This window comes from Oncorhynchus clarkii, chromosome 9, assembly GCF_045791955.1.
Source record: "Oncorhynchus clarkii lewisi isolate Uvic-CL-2024 chromosome 9, UVic_Ocla_1.0, whole genome shotgun sequence".
In the NCBI taxonomy this organism is placed as follows: domain Eukaryota; kingdom Metazoa; phylum Chordata; class Actinopteri; order Salmoniformes; family Salmonidae; genus Oncorhynchus; species Oncorhynchus clarkii.
The window spans coordinates 16096789-16116282 of NC_092155.1; the positions used below are offsets into that span (position 1 = coordinate 16096789).

The following is a 19494-nucleotide window of genomic DNA, read 5'->3' on the forward strand; positions in this document are numbered from 1 at the left end:
TGTACTGTGCTCTACTGAACTGTAACCTACTCTATTGTACTGGGCTGTACCCTACTCTATTGTACTGTACTGAACTGTACCCTACTCTAGTGTACTGTACTGTACAGTACCCTGCTCTACTGTACTCTACTGAACTGTACAATACTCTGTTGTACTGTACTGTACCCTAATCTCCTGTACTGTGCTCTACTGAACTGTACCCTAATCTCCTGTACTCTTGTTGAACGTATTGTACTGTGTTCTATTGAACTGTACCATACTCTATTGTACTGTACCCTAATCTCCTGTACTGTGCTCTACTGAACTGTACCCTAATCTCCTGTACTCTTGTTGAACGTATTGTACTGTGTTCTATTGAACTGTACCCTACTCTATTGTACTGTGCTCTACTGAACTGTACCATACTGAACTGTGCTCTACTGAACTGTACCCTACTCTATTGTACTGTGCTCTACTGAACTGCACAATACTGAACTGTACCCTACTCTATTGTACTGTGCTCTACTGAACTGCACCATACTGAACTGTACCATACTCTATTGTACTGTGCTCTACTGAACTGCACCATACTGAACTGTACCCTACTCTATTGTACTGTGCACTACTGAACTGCACCATACTGAACTGTACCATACTCTATTGTCCTGTGCTCTACTGAATTGTACCCTGCTCTACTGTGCTCTAGTTGAATGTGGTGTTCTGTGTTCTGCTGATCTGTACCCTACTCTATTGTACTATACTCTACTGTACTTGTACCCTACTCTACTGAACTGTACACTACTCTATTGTAGTGCACTCTACTGAACCCTACTCTATTTTACTGTACTCTACTGCACTGTACCCTACTCTACTGTACTCTACTGAACTCTACCATACTCCACTGATCTGTGCTCTACTGTAGTTGAGTTAAATGTATTGCACTGTGCTCTATTGCACTGTACCCTACTCTATTGTTCTCTTCTCTACTGTACTGTACCCTACTCTATTGTAGTGTGCTCTACTGAGCTATACCCTACTCTACTGTGCTCTACTGAACTTAACCCTACTCTATTGTACTGTACTCTACTGAACTGTACCCTACTCTATTGTAGTGTACTCTACTGAGCTGTACCCTACTCTACTGTGCTCTACTGAACTGTACCCTACCCTATTGCACTGTACTCTACTGAACTGTACCCTACTCTGTTGTACTGTACTATACTGAACTGTACCCTACTCTATTGTGCTGTACTCTACTGAACTGTACCCTACCCTATTGCACTGTACTCTACTGAACTCTACCCTACTCTATTGTGCTGTGCTCTACTGTACTGTTCCATACTCCTTTGTACTGTGCTATACTGAACTGTACCATACTCTATTGTACTGTACTCCACTGAACTGTACCCTACTCTATTGTACTCTACTGTACCCTACTCTGTTGTACTGTACTATACTGAACTGTACCCTACTCTATTGTGCTGTACTCTACTGAACTGTACCATACTCTATTGTGCTGTACTCTACTGTACTGTTCCATACTCCTTTGTACTGTGCTATACTGAACTGTACCATACTCTATTGTACTGTACTCCACTGAACTGTACCCTACTCTACTGTACTCTTGTTGAACGTATTGTACTGTGTTCTATTGATCTGGATCCTACTCTATTGTACTGTGCTCAACTGTACTGGACCCTACTCTATTGCACTGTACCCTAATGACTGAAATGTACCCTACTCTATTGTACTGTACCCTAGGTCGAGGTCAGGGCTCTGTGCAGGCCAGTCAAGTCCTTCCACACCGATCTCGACAAGCCATTTCTGTATGGACCTCGCTTTGTGCACGGGGGGCATTGTCATCCTAAAACAGGAAAGGGCCTTCCCCAAACTGTTGCCACAAAGCTGAAGCACAGAATCGTCTTGAATTTTCTCTTTTTTTTATTTAAGTCAGTTAAGAACAAATTCTTATTTTCAATGACGGCCTAGGAACAGTGGGTTAACTGCCTTGTTCAGGGGCAGAACCAAAGGTTTTTCCCTTGTCAGCCATTGGATTCGAAATTGTGTGCTGTAGCATTAAGATTTCCCTTCACTAGAATTAAGGGGCCTAGCCCAAACCATGAAAAACAGCCCGAGATAATTATTCCACCTCCACCAAACTTTACAGTTGACACTATGCATTCGGGCGGGTAGCTTCCCCTGACATCAGCCAAACCCAGATTTTTCCATCGGACATCACTCCAGAGAAGGTGTTTCCACTGCTCCAGTGTCCAATGGCTGCGAGCTTTACACCACTCCAGCCGACGCTTGGGATTGCGCATGGTTATCTTATGCTTGTGTGCAGCTTCTCTACCATGGAAACCCATATAATAAAGCTCCCGACAAACATTTATTGTGATGAGTTTGCTTCTAGAGGCAGTTTTGAATGCAGTAGTTAGTGTTTCAACGGAGGACAGACTATTTTTACGCGCTCCGCACTTCAGCACTCGGCGGTCCCGTTCTGTATTCTTGTGTGGCCTACTATATTGCAGCCGTTGTTGCTCCTAGACGTTTCCACTTCACAATAACAACACTTACAGTTGACTACAGTTAGCTCTAGCATGGTAGAAATTTGACAAACTGACTTGTTAGACAGGTGGCATCCTATGATGGTGTCACATTGAAAGTCACTGAGCTCTTCAGTAAGGCCATTCTACTGCCAATGTTTGTCTATGGAGAGTGCATGGCTGTGTGCTTGATTTTATACACATGTCAGCAACAGTGGTGGCTGAAAAAGCTGAATCCACTAATTTGAAAAGGTGTCCACATACTTTTGCATATATAGTTTATATGTCTAAAATAATAGTTACCGTACTACTTACTGAAGTCAGATCATACTTTGGAAAGATTGTTGCTCTGACTGCATTTGTCTTTATATACATTTATGTAAATTCTAACTGAATGGAATCAACATATGTAAAATATACTTTTATCACAATGTTACAGCATCAGCTGAATTACCAGGCATGTATCCAGATGTTTTGTGCATTATTTTCACAGCTCTTCCCAAAACTACTCTGACTGTGAAGCCAAACCCTGCATACACTGGAGAGACAGTTACTCTGATGTGTTCAGTGACGTATGACAGTAGATGGAACTATCAGCGGTACAAAGACTGGAATTATAATGTAGTGTCCCAGTCTGTCAGACACACTAGAACAGGAGACACCCTCACTATCAGTAGAGCTGCTGAGTCTGACCAGGGTCAGTACTGGTGTGAAGGGAACAGAAAGTCTAGACCCACATCTTCACAACCAAGTGATCCTGTCACTCTCACTGTAGAAGGTGAGTTACTTTGTGTTTTTTGTCATAAAGATGGACACTATTTATATTGTGTCAGAATTCTTAGTTAAAGAATTGGGACAGTGTTGTTCTGTGAAGTCTCCAAACTCCAAAGCAATAACAAACATATTGTTAATTAGTTTATTACATAGTAATTGTTTATACACATAGTGTATTTCTATTGAGAGGAGTCTGTCCCAAACACTGACTCCTAAACTTCATGTTTGAACATAAAGGAAAACATTTATATAGAGGTTTCATCTTTGTATCTGTGCCATTATGGTGTCTGTTACAACACAAGCAGAACATCTACATGTTAATGTTGCGTGTGCCATAATCTACCAACTGTGTTACAGAGGACCACCATGTGGGTAGTGGACACTTCAGGAAAAATAGTAGAGTTTTGAGATGTATAAACAACAGGGGGTTTCCAACCCTCCAAGACCCCAAACATTGACAAACATTTGACCAAAACACTACTACTACTACACACTTCTCTAATGTACTGTACCCTACTCCACTGTACTGTACTGTACCCTACTCCACTGTACTCTACTGTACTGTGCCCTACTCTATTGTACTCTACTGTACTGTACCCTACTCTATTGTACTGTGCTCTACTGAACTGTACCCTACTCTATTGTACTGTACTCTACTGAACTGTACCCTACTCTATTGTACTGTACTCTACTGTACTGTACCCTACTCTATTGTACTCTACTGTACCCTACTCTACTCTACTGTACTGTACCCTACTCTATTATACTCTGCTGTACTGTACCCTACTCTATTGTACTCTTCTGTACTGTACCCTACTCTATTGTGCTGTGCTCTACTGAACTGTACCCTACTCTATTGTACTGTACTCTACTGAACTGTACCCTACTCTATTGTACTGTACTCTACTGAACTGTTCCCTACTCTATTGTACTGTGCTCTACTGTACTGTACCCTACTCTATTGTACTGAACTCCACAGAACTGTACCCTCATCTATTGTACTGTACTCTGCTGATATATACCCTATTATGTTGTACTGTGCTCTCCTGTACTGTACCCTACTCTATTGTACTGTGCTCTACTGAACAATACTCTACTCTATTGCACTGTGCTCTACTCTACTGTACTCTAATTGATTGTTTTGCACTGTGCTCTACTGAACTGGACCCTACTCTATTGTACTGTGCTCTAGTGACCTGGAACCTACTCTATTGTACTGTACTCTACTGAACTGTACCCTACTCTATTGTACTGTACTCTACTGAACTGTACCCTACTCTATTGTACTGTGCTCCACTGTACTGTACCCTACTCTATTGTACTGTACTCTACTGAACTGTACCCTACTCTATTGTACTGTACTCTACTGAACTGTACCCTACTATATTGTACTGTACTCTACTGAACTGTACCCTACTCTATTGTACAGTGCACTACTGAACTGTACCCTACTCTATTGTACTGTACACTACTGAACTGTACCCTACTCTATTGTACTGTACTCTACTGAACTGTACCCTACTCTATTGTACAGTGCACTACTGTACTGTACCCTACTCTATTGTACTGTACTCTACTGAACTGTACCCTACTCTATTGTACTGTGCTCCACTGTACTGTACCCTACTCTATTGTACTGTACTCTACTGAACTGTACCCTACTCTATTGTACTGTACTCTACTGTACTGTACCCTACTCTATTGTACTCTACTGTACCCTATTCTACTCTGCTGTACTGTACCCTACTCTATTATACTCTGCTGTACTGTACCCTACTCTATTGTACTGTACTCTACTGAACTGTTCCCTACTCTATTGTACTGTGCTCTACTGTACTGTACCCTACTCTATTGTACTGAACTCCACAGAACTGTACCCTCATCTATTGTACTGTACTCTGCTGATGTATACCCTATTATGTTGTACTGTGCTCTCCTGTACTGTACCCTACTCTATTGTACTGTACTCTACTGAACTGTACCCTACTCTATTGTACTGTGCTCTACTGTATACCCTACTCTGTTGCACTTTTCCCTACTGAACTGTACCCTACTCTATTGTACTGTGCTCTACTGTATACCCTACTCTGTTGCACTGTGCTCTACTGAACTATACCCTACTCTATTGTACTGTACTCTACTGAACTGTACCCTACTCTACTGTACTGTAGTTTATTGAACTGTACCCTACTCTATTGTACTGTGCTCTACTGAACTATAAAATACTCTATTGCACTGTGCTCTACTGCACTGTACCCTACTCTATTATACTGAACTCTACTGTACTCTACTAAACTGTTCCCTACTCTAACATACTGTGCTCTACTGAACTATACTATTTTGTACTGTACTCTTCTGTGCTCTACTGTACTGTACCCTAGTCTACTGTATTCTACTGTACTGTACCCTACTCTAATGTACTCTACTGTACTGTACCCTACTGTACTCTACTGTACTCTACCTTACTGTACTGTACCCTACTCTATTGTACTGTGCTCTCCCTTACTGTACCCTATTCTACTGTACTCAACTGTACTGTACACTACTCTATTGTACTGTGCTCTACTGAACTGTACCCTAATCTACTGTACTCTACTGTACTGTGCTGTACTGAACTGTACCCTATTCTACTATTGTACTGTGCTCTACTGAACTGTACCCTACTCTACTGTACTCTACTGTACTGTACTGTACCCTACTCTATTGTACTGTGCTCTCCCTTACTGTACCCTATTCTACTGTACTCAACTGTACTGTACCCTACTCTATTGTACTGTGCTCTACTGAACTGTACCCTACTCTACTGTACTCTACTGTACTGTGCTGTACTGAACTGTACCCTACTCTATTGTACTGTGCTCTACTGAACTGTACCCTACTCTATTGTACTGTACTCTACTGAACTCTACCCTACTCTATTGTACTGTACTCTACTGAACTCTACCCTACTCTACTGTACTGTATGTACTCTACTGAACTGTTTTCTGCTGAAGTGTACCCTACTCTATTGTACTCTAGTTGACCTTATTGTACTGTTTTCTGCTGAACTCTGCCATACTCTGTTGTACTGTGTTCTACTGAACTGTACCCTACTCTATTGTACTGTGCTCTACTGTACTGTACCTTAATCTGCTGTGCTCTAATGAACTATACCCTACTTTATTGCCCTGTGTTCTACTGAACTGTACCCTACTCTTTTGTACTGTGCTCTACTGAACTGTACTCTTCTCTACTTGAATGTATTGTACTGTGTTCTACTGTACTGTACCCTACTCTATTGTACTGTGCTCTACTGTACTGTACCTTAATCTGCTGTGCTCTAATGAACTATACCCTACTCTATTGTACTGTGCTCTTCTGAACTGTACCCTACTCTGTTGTGCTGTGCTCTACTGAACTCTACCCTACTCTACTGTACTCTACTTGAAGGTATTGTACTGTTCTCTACTGTACTGTACTGTGTTCTACTAAACTGTACCCTACTCTACTGTACTCTACTTGAACGTATTCTACTGTACTCTACTGTACTGTACCTTACTGAACTGTACCCTACTCTGTTGCACTGTGCTCTACTGAACTATACCCTACTCTATTGCACTGTGCTCTACTGAACTGTACCCTACTCTATTGTACTGTGCTCTACTGTTCACTACTCTATTATACTGTGCTGTACTGAACTGTACCCTACTCTATTGTACTGTGCTCTACTGAACTGTACCTTACTCTGTGCACTGTACTCTACTGAAGTGTACCCTACTCTGTTGCACTGTGCTCTACTGAACTAGACCTTACTCTATTGCACTGTGCTCTACTGAACTGTACCCTACCCTATTGTACTGTGCTCTACTGTACCATACTCTGTTGCATTGTTCCTTACTGAACTGTACCCTTCTCTTTTGCACTGTGCTCTATTGAACTGGACTATTCTGTTGTACCGTTCTCTACTGTACTCTACTGAACTGTATCCTACACTACTGATCTGTACTCTACTGTACTCTAGTTGAATGTATTGCACTGTAGTCTCCTGAACTATACCTTACTCTACTGTTCTGTGCTCTACTAAACTATACCGATCTCTATTGTACTCTGCTCAACTGTACTGTACACTACTCTATTGTACTGTACTCTACTGAACTGTAGTTTATTGAACTGTACCCTACTACATTGTACTGTGCTCTACTGAACTGTACCCTACTCCATTGTACTGTGCTCTACTGTACTGTACCCTACTCTGTTGTACTGTGCTCTACTGAAACGTTACCCACCCTATTGTACTGTAATTTACTGAACTGAACCGTATTCTGCTGTACTGTGCTCTACTGAACTGTACCCTACCCTATTGTACTATAAACTAATCTACTGTGCTGTGTTCTACTGAACTGTACCCTGCTCTATTGTATTGGTTATATTATGCTTGTGTGTGGCTTCTCGGCCATGGAAACCCATATCATGAAGCTCCCGACAAACATTTATTGTGCTGAGTTTGCTTCTAGAGGCAGTTTGGAACGCAGTAGTTAGTGTTTCAACCGAGGACAGAAATTTTTTACACGCTCTGCACCTCAGCACTCGGCGGTCCCTTTCTGTGCGCTTGTGTGGCCTACCATATTAAAGCTGAGCCATTGTGGCTCTTAGACATTTCCACGTCACAATAACAACACTTACAGTTGACTACAGTTAGCTCTAGCATGGTAGAAATTTGACAAACTGACTTGTTAGACAGGTGGCATCCTATGACGGCGTCACATTGAAAGTCACTTAGCTCTTCAGTAAGGCCATTCTACTGCCAATGTTTGTCTATGGAGATTGCATGGCTGTGTGCTTGATTTTATACACGCCAGAAACGGGTATGGCTGAAAAAGCAGAATCCACTGAATCCATACTTTTGCATATATAGTTTATATGTCTAAAATAATAGTTACTGTACTATTTACTGAAGTCAGATCATACTTTGGAAAGATTGTTGCTCTGACTGCATTTGTCTTCATATAACTGTTTCCACAGCTCTGCCCACGGCCTCAGTGAAGATAGTCACTCCACAGGGTCTCCTCTACCCTGGAGAGACAGTCACTCTGCAGTGTGACATATCAGACTACACAGACTGGACATATCGCTGGTTCAGATACAATGAAGAGCTTCCCATTCAGACCAGAAAAACCACCATCTCTCTCCCTGACCAGGCTGATCAGTACAGTTGTGTTGGGATGAGGAAAGGTTGGCCCCAGAAGTCATATCACAGCTCAGCTCTCCCCATCATCATCACTGGTGAGGTCACTGTTTGTCTTCAATCTGGGCTTTCTAAATTTAGAGCCAATGAGGGTTCATCTAAATACAGATATATACACTGTAAATTCTAACTGAATGGAGTCAACATATGTCAAATATACTTTTATCACAATGTTACAGCATCAGCTGAATTACCAGGCAGGTATCCAGATGTTTTGTGCATTATTTTCACAGCTCTTCCCAAAACTACTCTGACTGTAGAGCCAAACCCTGCATACACTGGAGAGAAAGTCACTCTGAAGTGTTCAGTTGAGTCTGACAGTATCTGGAGCTATAAGTGGTACAAAGACAGGAATTATAATGTAGTGTCCCAGTCTGTCAGACACACTATAACAGGAGACACTCACACCATCAGTAGAGCTGCTGAGTCTGACCAGGGTCAGTACTGGTGTGAAGGGAACAGAGTGTCTAGACCCACATCTTCACAACCAAGTGATCATGTCACTCTCACTGTAAAAGGTGAGTTACTTTGTGTTTTTGTCATAAAGATGGACACTATTTATATTGTGTCAGAATTCTTAGTTAAAGAATTGGAACAGTGTTGTTCTGTGAAGTATCCAAACTCCAAAGCAATAACAAACACATTGTTAAATTATTTTAAGACAAAGTATTTGTTGATACACAGACTGTATTTCTATTGAGAGGAGTCTGTCCCAAACACTGACTCCTAAACTTCATGTTTAAACATAAAGGAAAGCATTTGTATAGAGGTTTCATCTTTGTATCTGTGCATTTATGATGTCTGTTACAACACGGGCAGCACCATTGAGGATATCAAATCAAATCAAATGTATTGATATAGCCCTTCGTACATCAGCTGATATCTCAAAGTGCTGTACAGAAACCCAGCCTAAAACCCTAAACAGCAAGCAATGCAGGTGTTGAAGCACGTTCGCTAGGAAAAACTCCCTAGAAAGGCCAAAATATATGATGAAACCTAGAGAGGAACCAGGCTATGAGGGGTGGCCAGTCCTCTTCTGGCTGTGCTGGGTGGAGATTATAACAGAACATGGCCAAGATGTTCAAATGTTCATAAATTACCAGCATGGTCAAATAAGAGGTCTGGGACAGGTAGCACGTCCGGTGAACAGGTCAGGATTCCATAGCCGCAGGCAGAACAGTTGAAGCTGGAGCAGCAGCACGGCCAGGTGGACTGGGGACAGCAAGGAGTCATCATGCCAGGTAGTCCTGAGGCATGGTCCTAGGGCTCAGGTCCTCCGAGAGAGAGAAAGAAAGAGAGTTTGAGTTTTTATAAAACCTTTATTTTTTACTCAAGTGTTAACATAAATAATGACACACTGCCTTTTCAGAAATGAAACAACAAATGTAATTCCTAAACAAAAATAAATACATAACATATACATTCAACTTATTTCATCAGCAAAAAATAATTTCCCCTCCTCTACAAAACAAAGCGCTCCTTCGTAGGCCCACTTCTCCTCAAATAATAGGAGATCTTTTACAGCTGAAAATAACTCAAAATCTACTTTTATTCTTGCTTTCACTAATCCTTTAAAAACACATCTTACATCCTGCCCATATCCCGTTTCTATCTTATGTTTCCTACTCAGAAAAATTGACATCTTAGCTTGTCCCAAAATAAAATTTAACATTTGACATTTTCTTTTCTGTTGTTTACTATATTGAAACCCCAAAATAAACACAGTGTTATTGAAAAACTCCCCTACAGCTTTAAACAAAGATTCCAGCATTTCCAATAGAGGTTTTATCCTCTCACACTCCATAAAACAGTGAAAAATGGTTTCTCTTATATTACAAAAAGGACATCCATCTCTAACATCTGAGTTAATAACAGATACAAAAGCATTAACTGCAATGATGCCATGTAAAACCCTCCATTGCATATCACCAGTACCCTTTTATAACGGTGGCTTGTACAGTGCTCTCCATGCTGGCTTTACCTTGTCATCAATGCCCAATTTTACCCTCCATGGAGTGTCTTTTCTATTTTTCAATGTATCTTTATTCAACACCTTGACACACATACAATTCCTTCCCATTCACGTCATCCAAACCCACCTCCTCCAACCCTCTCAAATCCAGCAATAACGCCTTTCTTTCTGACTCTGGGATATTTGGTGTAATCCCTAGTTTTGGAAATGAGACGTCTTCATCTTGCACCTTCTTCTTGTGGCTACTAAGCATACCCCATTCTTCCGCTGACAGAGCCTTCCTACAGCTTCCCAGCATTTGTCCGACAATCCTTTCCGACCTCATCCCCAAATGTTCTTCCACCCGTCTTCCATCCATTAAGGCGGGCCCAGCCATGGCCATTAACTGTCTTAAAGTAATGATTTTCCCCTTCACCAGAATCTTGGAGAAATGTGGAACAGCTGCAGTTGTACAATCCAGTCTTGCCCCATACACCAGAGGTTCCTCCAACAGCCAATCCACTGACTCCGCTGAAGTTCGTCTGGACACCTTCATTATGCTCCACACTCTGAGAAGGCCTCTGTAAAACGGAGGTACTCCCTCCCTAGAAATCTGACTACTATCAACCAGAAATAAAGCCTTCTTTAAACCTAATCCTCCAACCCGCTGTAATATAAGACCTGCCACCCCTCTCCACACCACATTTTCCGGTCCATAAAGCAACCTTTGAATAAACTGAAACCGGAAAGCAGCAGCCCTACTAGCAAGATGTACAAGACCTTGTCCCCCCTCCTCTTTTGACAAATACAAAACACTTTGTGGAACCCAGTGATATTTATCCCAAAATAAATCCACAATAATTGCCTGTATCTTAGCCAGAAGGCCAGATGGTGGTTCTAAAACTGACAACCGATGCCACAGTGCAGAGGCAATCACATTGTTAACTATAATAGTGCGCCCCCTATATGACATACGAGATAATAACCAACGCCATCTCCTCATCCTCCCTTCCACCATTTCAACCACCCCACTCCAATTTTTTTCCATAGTCCCCTCATCTCCTAGGTACACTCCAAGATACTTAAAACCTCCCTTACACCATTCTAGCCCCCCTGGCAAAGGCATGATCCCTCCAGACCATTCTCCAATCTGTAAAGCACAACTCTTTTCCCAATTTACCTTTGCAGAGGATATTCCCCTAAAACGATCAACCATTAGACTCAAGCTATCCACCTCCGCTTGATTTTTCACTAGCACAACTACATCATCAGCATAGGCTGAAAGACGAATAGGAGGAATATCCTCTGAAAGGCACACCCCTGCAATGCGACTTCTAATGCTATTTAGTAGTGGTTCTATAGCAATGGCATATAACATCCCTGACATAGAACATCTCTGCCTAATACCTCTACACACTTTAAAAGGAGCACTCAAACCACCGTTAACTTTCAATACACTTTCAATGTCACCATATATCACCTTTATCATGGCAATAAAACCAGAGCTGAACCCAAACGCCTCAAACGTGTGCCATAAATATTGATGTTCAACTCGGTCAAATGCCTTTTCCTGATCAATTGAAATTAGACCAGCATCCAACCCAATAGCCTTAGAGACGTCCAAAAAATCACGAATCAGAGAAATGTTATCCCCTATCTGCCTGCCAGGAACACAGTAGGACTGATCCGTATGTATGATTTGCCCCATCACCTCCCTCAGCCTGTTGGACAAAGCCTTTGACAATATCTTATAATCAGTGCACAATAAAGCCACCGGCCTCCAGTTCTTCACCTCCCTCGGGTCACCCTTTTGGGGCAGTAGGGTGAGGACAGCCCTTCTGCAGCTTATTGGTAGTAACCCTCCGGTTAAACTATCATTAGCTACTTCTAACCAATCCTCTCCCAACATAGCCCAAAAAGACTTAAAAAGTCAACGGGAAGCCCATCAATGCCTGGTGCCCTTCCATTTTCCATGCCTTTTAATGCAGTGTATAAATCCTGCAAAGACAATGGTTGCTCAAGCTCAACCTGAGCTTCTGCAGCCACCTTTGGGAGCCCATCAAAGAACTGCTGTGTCACTGTTTTGTCCTCTTTGTACTCACACTTGTAGAGCTCAGCATAGAACTCTACTGCCCTCTTTCTAATTTCACTAGGGCTAGTGAGCTCTTGTCCAACAGCTGATTTGAGACAATGAATAATTTTTCTTTGTACATTATTTTTCTCTAAACCAAAGAAAAATTTGGATGAGGCATCCATTTCAGATATTCCCTGAAACTTAGTGCCTTGCGAAAGTATTCGGCCCCCTTGAACTTTGCGACCTTTTGCCACATTTCAGGCTTCAAACATAAAGATATAAAACTGTATCTTTTTGTGAAGAATCAACAACAAGTGGGACACAATCATGAAGTGGAACGACATTTATTGGATATTTCAAACTTTTTTAACAAATCAAAAACTGAAAAATTGGGCGTGCAAAATTATTCAGCCCCTTTACTTTCAGTGCAGCAAACTCTCTCCAGAAGTTCAGTGAGGATCTCTGAATGATCCAATGTTGACCTAAATGACTAATGATAATAAATACAATCCACCTGTGTGTAATCAAGTCTCCGTATAAATGCACCTGCACTGTGATAGTCTCAGAGGTCCGTTAAAAGCGCAGAGAGCATCATGAAGAACAAGGAACACACCAGGCAGGTCCGAGATACTGTTGTGAAGAAGTTTAAAGCCGGATTTGGATACAAAAAGATTTCCCAAGCTTTAAACATCCCAAGGAGCACTGTGCAAGCGATAATATTGAAATGGAAGGAGTATCAGACCGCTGCAAATCTACCAAGACCTGGCCGTCCCTCTAAACTTTCAGTTCATACACGGAGAAGACTGATCAGAGATGCAGCCAAGAGGCCCATGATCACTCTGGATGAACTGCAGAGATCTACAGCTGAGGTGGGAGACTCTGTCCATAGGACAACAATCAGTCGTATATTGCACAAATCTGGCCTTTATGGAAGAGTGGCAAGAAGAAAGCCATTTCTTAAAGATATCCATAAAAAGTGTTGTTTAAAGTTTGCCACAAGCCACCTGGGAGACACACCAAACATGTGGAAGAAGGTGCTCTGGTCAGATGAAACCAAAATTGAACTTTTTGGCAACAATGCAAAACGTTATGTTTGGCGTAAAAGCAACACAGCTGAACACACCATCCCCACTGTCAAACATGGTGGTGGCAGCATCATGGTTTGGGCCTGCTTTTCTTCAGCAGGGACAGGGAAGATGGTTAAAATTGATGGGAAGATGGATGGAGCCAAATACAGGACCATTCTGGAAGAAAACCTGATGGAGTCTGCAAAAGACCTGGGACTAGGACGGAGATTTGTCTTCCAACAAGACAATGATCCAAAACATAAAGCAAAATCTACAATGAAATGGTTCAAAAATAAACATATCCAGGTGTTAGAATGGCCAAGTCAAAGTCCAGACCTGAATCCAATCGAGAATCTGTGGAAAGAACTGAAAACTGCTGTTCACAAATGCTCTCCATCCAACCCCACTGAGCTCGAGCTGTTTTGCAAGGAGGAATGGGAAAAATGTTCAGTCTCTCGATGTGCAAAACTGATAGAGACATACCCCAAGCGACTTACAGCTGTAATCGAGGCAAAAGGTGGCGCTACAAAGTATTAACTTAAGGGGGCTGAATAATTTTGCACGCCCAATTTTGCAGTTTTTGATTTGTTAAAAAAGTTTGAAATATCCAATAAATGTCGTTCCACTTCATGATTGTGTCCCACTTGTTGTTGATTCTTCACAAAAAAAATACAGTTTTATATCTTTATGTTTGAAGCCTGAAATGTGGCAAAAGGTCACAATGTTCAAGGGGGCCGAATACTTTCGCAAGGCACTGTACTTCTCACCAGTGCCCCCTGTGCTCTGATACCCAGCAGGTCTGCCAATGCAGCTTTTCTCCTCTTGAGGGCCTGAGTATGGCCTCGATCTCCTGTGGTCTCAACCAACGTCATGAGTTCCACTATTTCAATCTCTAGGGCTTTCATTGATCTGGTGATATCCTTCGTGACATTCCTCGTGTATTGATTACAAAATTGTTGAATCTGGATTTTCCCTATATCCCACCATTGTTGAATGGATACAAAACTGGCCTTTTGAGACCTCCACCTCTCCCAAAAAAAACTGAAACAGTTCCTGAAGTGAGCATCACTCAATAAAGTTATATTAATATGCCAGTATGCGCTTTTAGGTTTTACATCGTTAATGAACACCACCTCTGTTATTAAACAATGATCAGAAAATCCCACTGGGGTTATCACACTTGATTTACAGACCTGAGATTGATGCTCAAAAACATAAAACCTATCTAACCTGGCCATAGAGATGATGTTCTCTCTCACATGCGCCCAGGTGTACTGCCTTGTTCCTCCATGTTGACTCCGCCAAATATCACACAGTTCATTTGTTACAATGGCGTTACAAAAGGCGTTTTAAAAACGTCCTTGAGGCTATATGAGGTTCTTGGTGATTTCTATCTAAATCGCTAACTGTGCAGTTAAAATCCCCAGCAATAAACAAATAATCTTCTTTGTTACATTTCTCAATGGTATTTGATAATGTCTCTAAAAAACATACTCTCTCAACTGTCACCACTGGGGCATATACATTTATCAGACACATATTGATGTTTTCATACCTTGCTCTAACTTTTAATAACCTCCCCTCAACTACCTCTTCAACCTCATATGACAAAGGCAAAAACCCTTTTGAGAACAAGATAACCACACCCCCACTTTTTGAGTTTTTATGACTACACACCACTGTCCCCCCCCACTCCTGTTGCCACATAACTTCATTTTCCAAATTACTATGCGTTTCTTGTAGAAAAATTATGTCACTTCCCTTTCCCCTCATTAACTCATACACCATGGCTCTTTTTTTAACATCTCTTGCCCCATTTACGTTTAAAGAAGAGATCTTAAAACTGCTCATGGATTTTAAAAAAAATACAGAGGAAGATACAGCCACCACATCTCTTTACAGAGTTAAAACTGCAACTGAACTCTTTCATTTTCTTTAGAATTTACATCACTTATCACTCTCGTGACCACTTTCTTGAGTCTAGCAATTTCAGGGCTTTTCAAACCTCCCCCTGTAATTTTTGACATCAGAAACTTTGCTGATTCAATAAACAATTCACGTTCAGGGAAAAAATCAGTTACATTGTAATCCTGCATATATTTCTTCCCTTTTGTCAACTTCAGAAATTGACGTATCTTCTCGATCCCATACCTCCCTTCCACCCCATCTATCTCACTATATTGTTGTGACGCGTCAGATGATTCACTCTCGCTATCCTCCCCAGAAGAAAACTCCATCTCTACAACCTGTTCATCTTCAACTGATTTATCCATCTCTACCTTTCTCTTAGAATTAGACCCTTCACCACCCCTTAAATTCTTCCTTTTACTCCTCGGTATTTTGAAAACATCCGCTTCCTTTTCCGTTATTTCAATCTCCTCTTTACCTCCAATTTCATTTTCCAGCACCACCTCAGCGACGGCAGTCGCAATCTCACCTACTGTTTCCTCTCCCTCTTTGTTCTGATCTACCACAATTGCCCCCGTATCCACAATGCCTTCCTCTCCTACTTTTCCAACCACATCTGCCCACCTTCTCTCTTCCCCTGCACCCGTAGTATTTTCATCCCTTCGCGGTGGTGCGCTAATTGCACCCGCACTAAAGCTACTACCAGGCTCAGCGCGCTCATTCTCTGGACAACTACGCACCAAATGCCCCTCTCTTCCACATCCAAAACATTTCATTGATTCAGTAGATGCATAGAAGACATAATCAAATCCATCAATCTTAAAACTAAACGCTAAATTCAGTTAATCTCCTTCCTTTTTTAAAATCATATGCACTTGTCTCCTATGAGACACGACATGTTTCAACAACGGAGATTTGCATCCAAAAATAACCTTCTTTATTGTAGATACGATTTGACCATGGCGAGATAACTCTCGCTCTAACACTTCATCTCTAACAAATGGTGGCACGTTAGAAAGCATAACTTTCTTCGCCGGATTCATGAGCGGAAATACCGGCGTCTGTGTCTCCCGCAACACAACACCTCTCTCAACTATCTTATTCACCTTTTCAATTGAATCTAAGAATACTACACTACAGCGCTATTCATCCTTGAGGCTGATTTGATGCTATCATACCCAATGATAGCACCCACAGCCAAGCTACATTCTTCCACTGAACACCCAGCCGCAGCAGGAATCTTTACTCCATACCTCCGACTCAGTTTTTCAAACTCTACACTTCCGCGAGTGGCCATTGCAACCAGCCCCACCCGCTGGTTGTGCCCTCGCGAAAAACCAACCTCAAAGATCCCACCACCCCTATATGTGCTTAATGATAGTTAAACAAGATACCCTTAAAACAACTAAACTAATCAATATATATATATATATATATATATATATATATATATATACCAAAACCCGATAGAGTGAAAAGAAATTCCATTCGCTCTCACAATCACTCCTGCTTAACGACTCACTCCCAGCATGCACTCCGACGAGAGAGAGAGAATTAGAGACAGCATACTTAAATTCACACAGGACACCGGTAAGACAGGAGAAGTACTCCAGATATAACAAACTGACTCTAGCCCCCGACACATAAACTACTGCAGCATAAATACTGGAGGCTGAGACAGGAGGGTCAGGAGACACTGTGGCCCCATCCGATGATACCCCCGGACAGGGCCAAACAGGAAGGATATAACCCCACCCACTTTGCCAAAGCACAGCCCCCACACCACCAGAGAGATATCTTCAACCCCCAACTTACCATCCTGAGACAAGGCCGAGTATAGCCCACAAAGATCTCCGCCACGGCACAACCCAAGGGGGGGCGCAAACCCAGACAGGAAGATCACATCAGTGACTCAACCCACTCAAGTGACGCTCCCCTCCTAGGGACGGCATGAAAGAGCACCATTAAGCCAGTGACTCAGCCCCTGTAATAGGGTTAGAGGCAGAGAATCCCAGTGGAAAGAGGGGAACCGGCCAGGCAGAGACAGCAAGGGCGGTTCGTTGCTCCAGAGCCTTTCCGTTCACCTTCACACTCCTGGGCCAGACTACACTCAATCATATGACCCACTGAAGAGATGAGTCTTCAGTAAAGACTTAAAGGTTGAGACCGAGGTTGCGTCTCTCACATGGGTAGGCAGACCATTCCATAAAAATGGAACTCTATAGGAGAAAGCCCTGCCTCCAGCTGTTTGCTTAGAAATTCTAGGGACAATTAGGTGGCCTGCGTCTTGTGACCGTAGCGTACTTGTAGGTATGTACGACAGGACCAAATCAGAGAGATAGGTAGGAGCAAGCCCATGTTATGCTTTGTAGGTTAGCAGTAAAACCTTGAAATCAGCCCTTGCCGTGACAGGTAGCCAGTGTAGGGAGGCTAGCACTGGAGTAATATGATCACATTTTTGGGTTCTAGTCAGGATTCTAGCAGCCGTATTATTTAGTGCTTTATCCGGGTAACCAGAAAGTAGAGCATTGCAGTAGTTTAACCTAGAAGTAACAAAAGCATGGATACATTTTTCTGCATCGTTTTTGGACAGAAAGTTTCTGATTTTTGCAATGTTACCTAGATGGAAAAAAGCTGTCCTTGAAACAGTCTTGATATGTTCGTCAAAAGAGAGATCATGGTCCAGAGTAACGCCGAGGTCCTTCACAGTTTTATTTGAGACGACTGTACAACCATTAAAATTAATTGTCAGATTCAACAGAAGATCTCTTTGTTTCTTGGGACCTAGAACAAGCATCTCTGTTTTGTTCGAGTTCAAAAGTAGAATGTTTGCAGCCATCCACTTCCTTATGTCTGAAACACAGGCTTCTAGCGAGGGCAATTATTTGATGCCGACACATCTTTCTAGCTGATTTACAAGCTGAAGCTATGTTGCACTTGGTGACCTCTGACTGTTTCATACAAACATCGTTGGTGCCGACGTGGATAACAATATCTCTATACTCTCTACACTCGCCAGTTTTAGCTTTAGCCAGCACCATCTTCAGATTAGCCTTTACGTCGGTAGCCCTGCCCCCTGGTAAACAATGTATGATCGCTGGATGATTCGTTTTAAGTCTAATACTGCGGGCAATGGAGTCGCCAATGACTAGGGTTTTCAATTTGTCAGAGCTAATGGTGGGAAGCTTCAGCGTCTCAGACCCCGTAACGGGAGGAGTAGAGACAAAAGAAGGATCGGCCTCAGACTCCGACTCGCTGCTTAATGGGGAAAACCTGTTGAAAGTTTCTGCCGGCTGAATGAGCGACACCGGTTGAGCATTCCTACAGCATTTCCCTCCAGAAACCATGAGAAAGTTGTCCGACTGTGGGAACCGTGCGAGGGGAGGGGATTTATACTAACGTCACTATCTGTACTTACTGGTGGCACAGACGCTGTTTCATCCTTTCCCACACTGAAATTACCCTTGCCTAACGATTGCGTCTGAAGCTGGGCTTGTAGCACAGCTATTTTCGCCGTAAGGCGATCGTTCTCTTGTATGTACAGCGACTGCAATTAGAAGGCATCATGTTAATGTTACTACTTAGCTTCGGCTGTTGGAGGTCCTGACGAACTACGTCCAGATAAAGCGTCCGGAGAGAAAAAGTTGAATAAAAAGTTGAGTGAGGGAAAAAACAAAAATATAAACGGTAATTAAAAAGTAAAAAACGTAAAGTTGTCAGGTAGCAAAGTAAGGTTGGCAACAAAATGCACAAAACGCACAGCAACACGTAAAACAAGTCTGCAAGTTATCTATATGTTAATGTTGCATGTGTCATGCTCTACCAACTGTGTTACAGAGGACCACAATGTGGGTAGCGGACAAGTGCACACTTCATGAAAAAGTGTAGAGTATTGAGATGTATAGCCTACGGGGGGGCTCCAACCATCCAAGACCCTAAACATTGACATATATTTGAGCAAAACACTACTA

General features: G+C 42.2%; 1 protein-coding gene across 1 annotated transcript in view; it reads left to right on the forward strand.

The window, feature by feature from the left end:
• LOC139417473 (leukocyte immunoglobulin-like receptor subfamily A member 4) overlaps positions 1 to 19494 on the forward strand; it is a 38083-nt gene that overhangs the window by 9278 nt on the left and 9311 nt on the right. The window contains exons 3-5 of the mRNA XM_071166755.1: positions 3019 to 3303; positions 8301 to 8561; positions 8757 to 9041. Coding sequence (XP_071022856.1) covers positions 3019 to 3303; positions 8301 to 8561; positions 8757 to 9041 — 831 coding nt within the window. The remainder of the gene's footprint in view (positions 1 to 3018; positions 3304 to 8300; positions 8562 to 8756; positions 9042 to 19494) is intronic.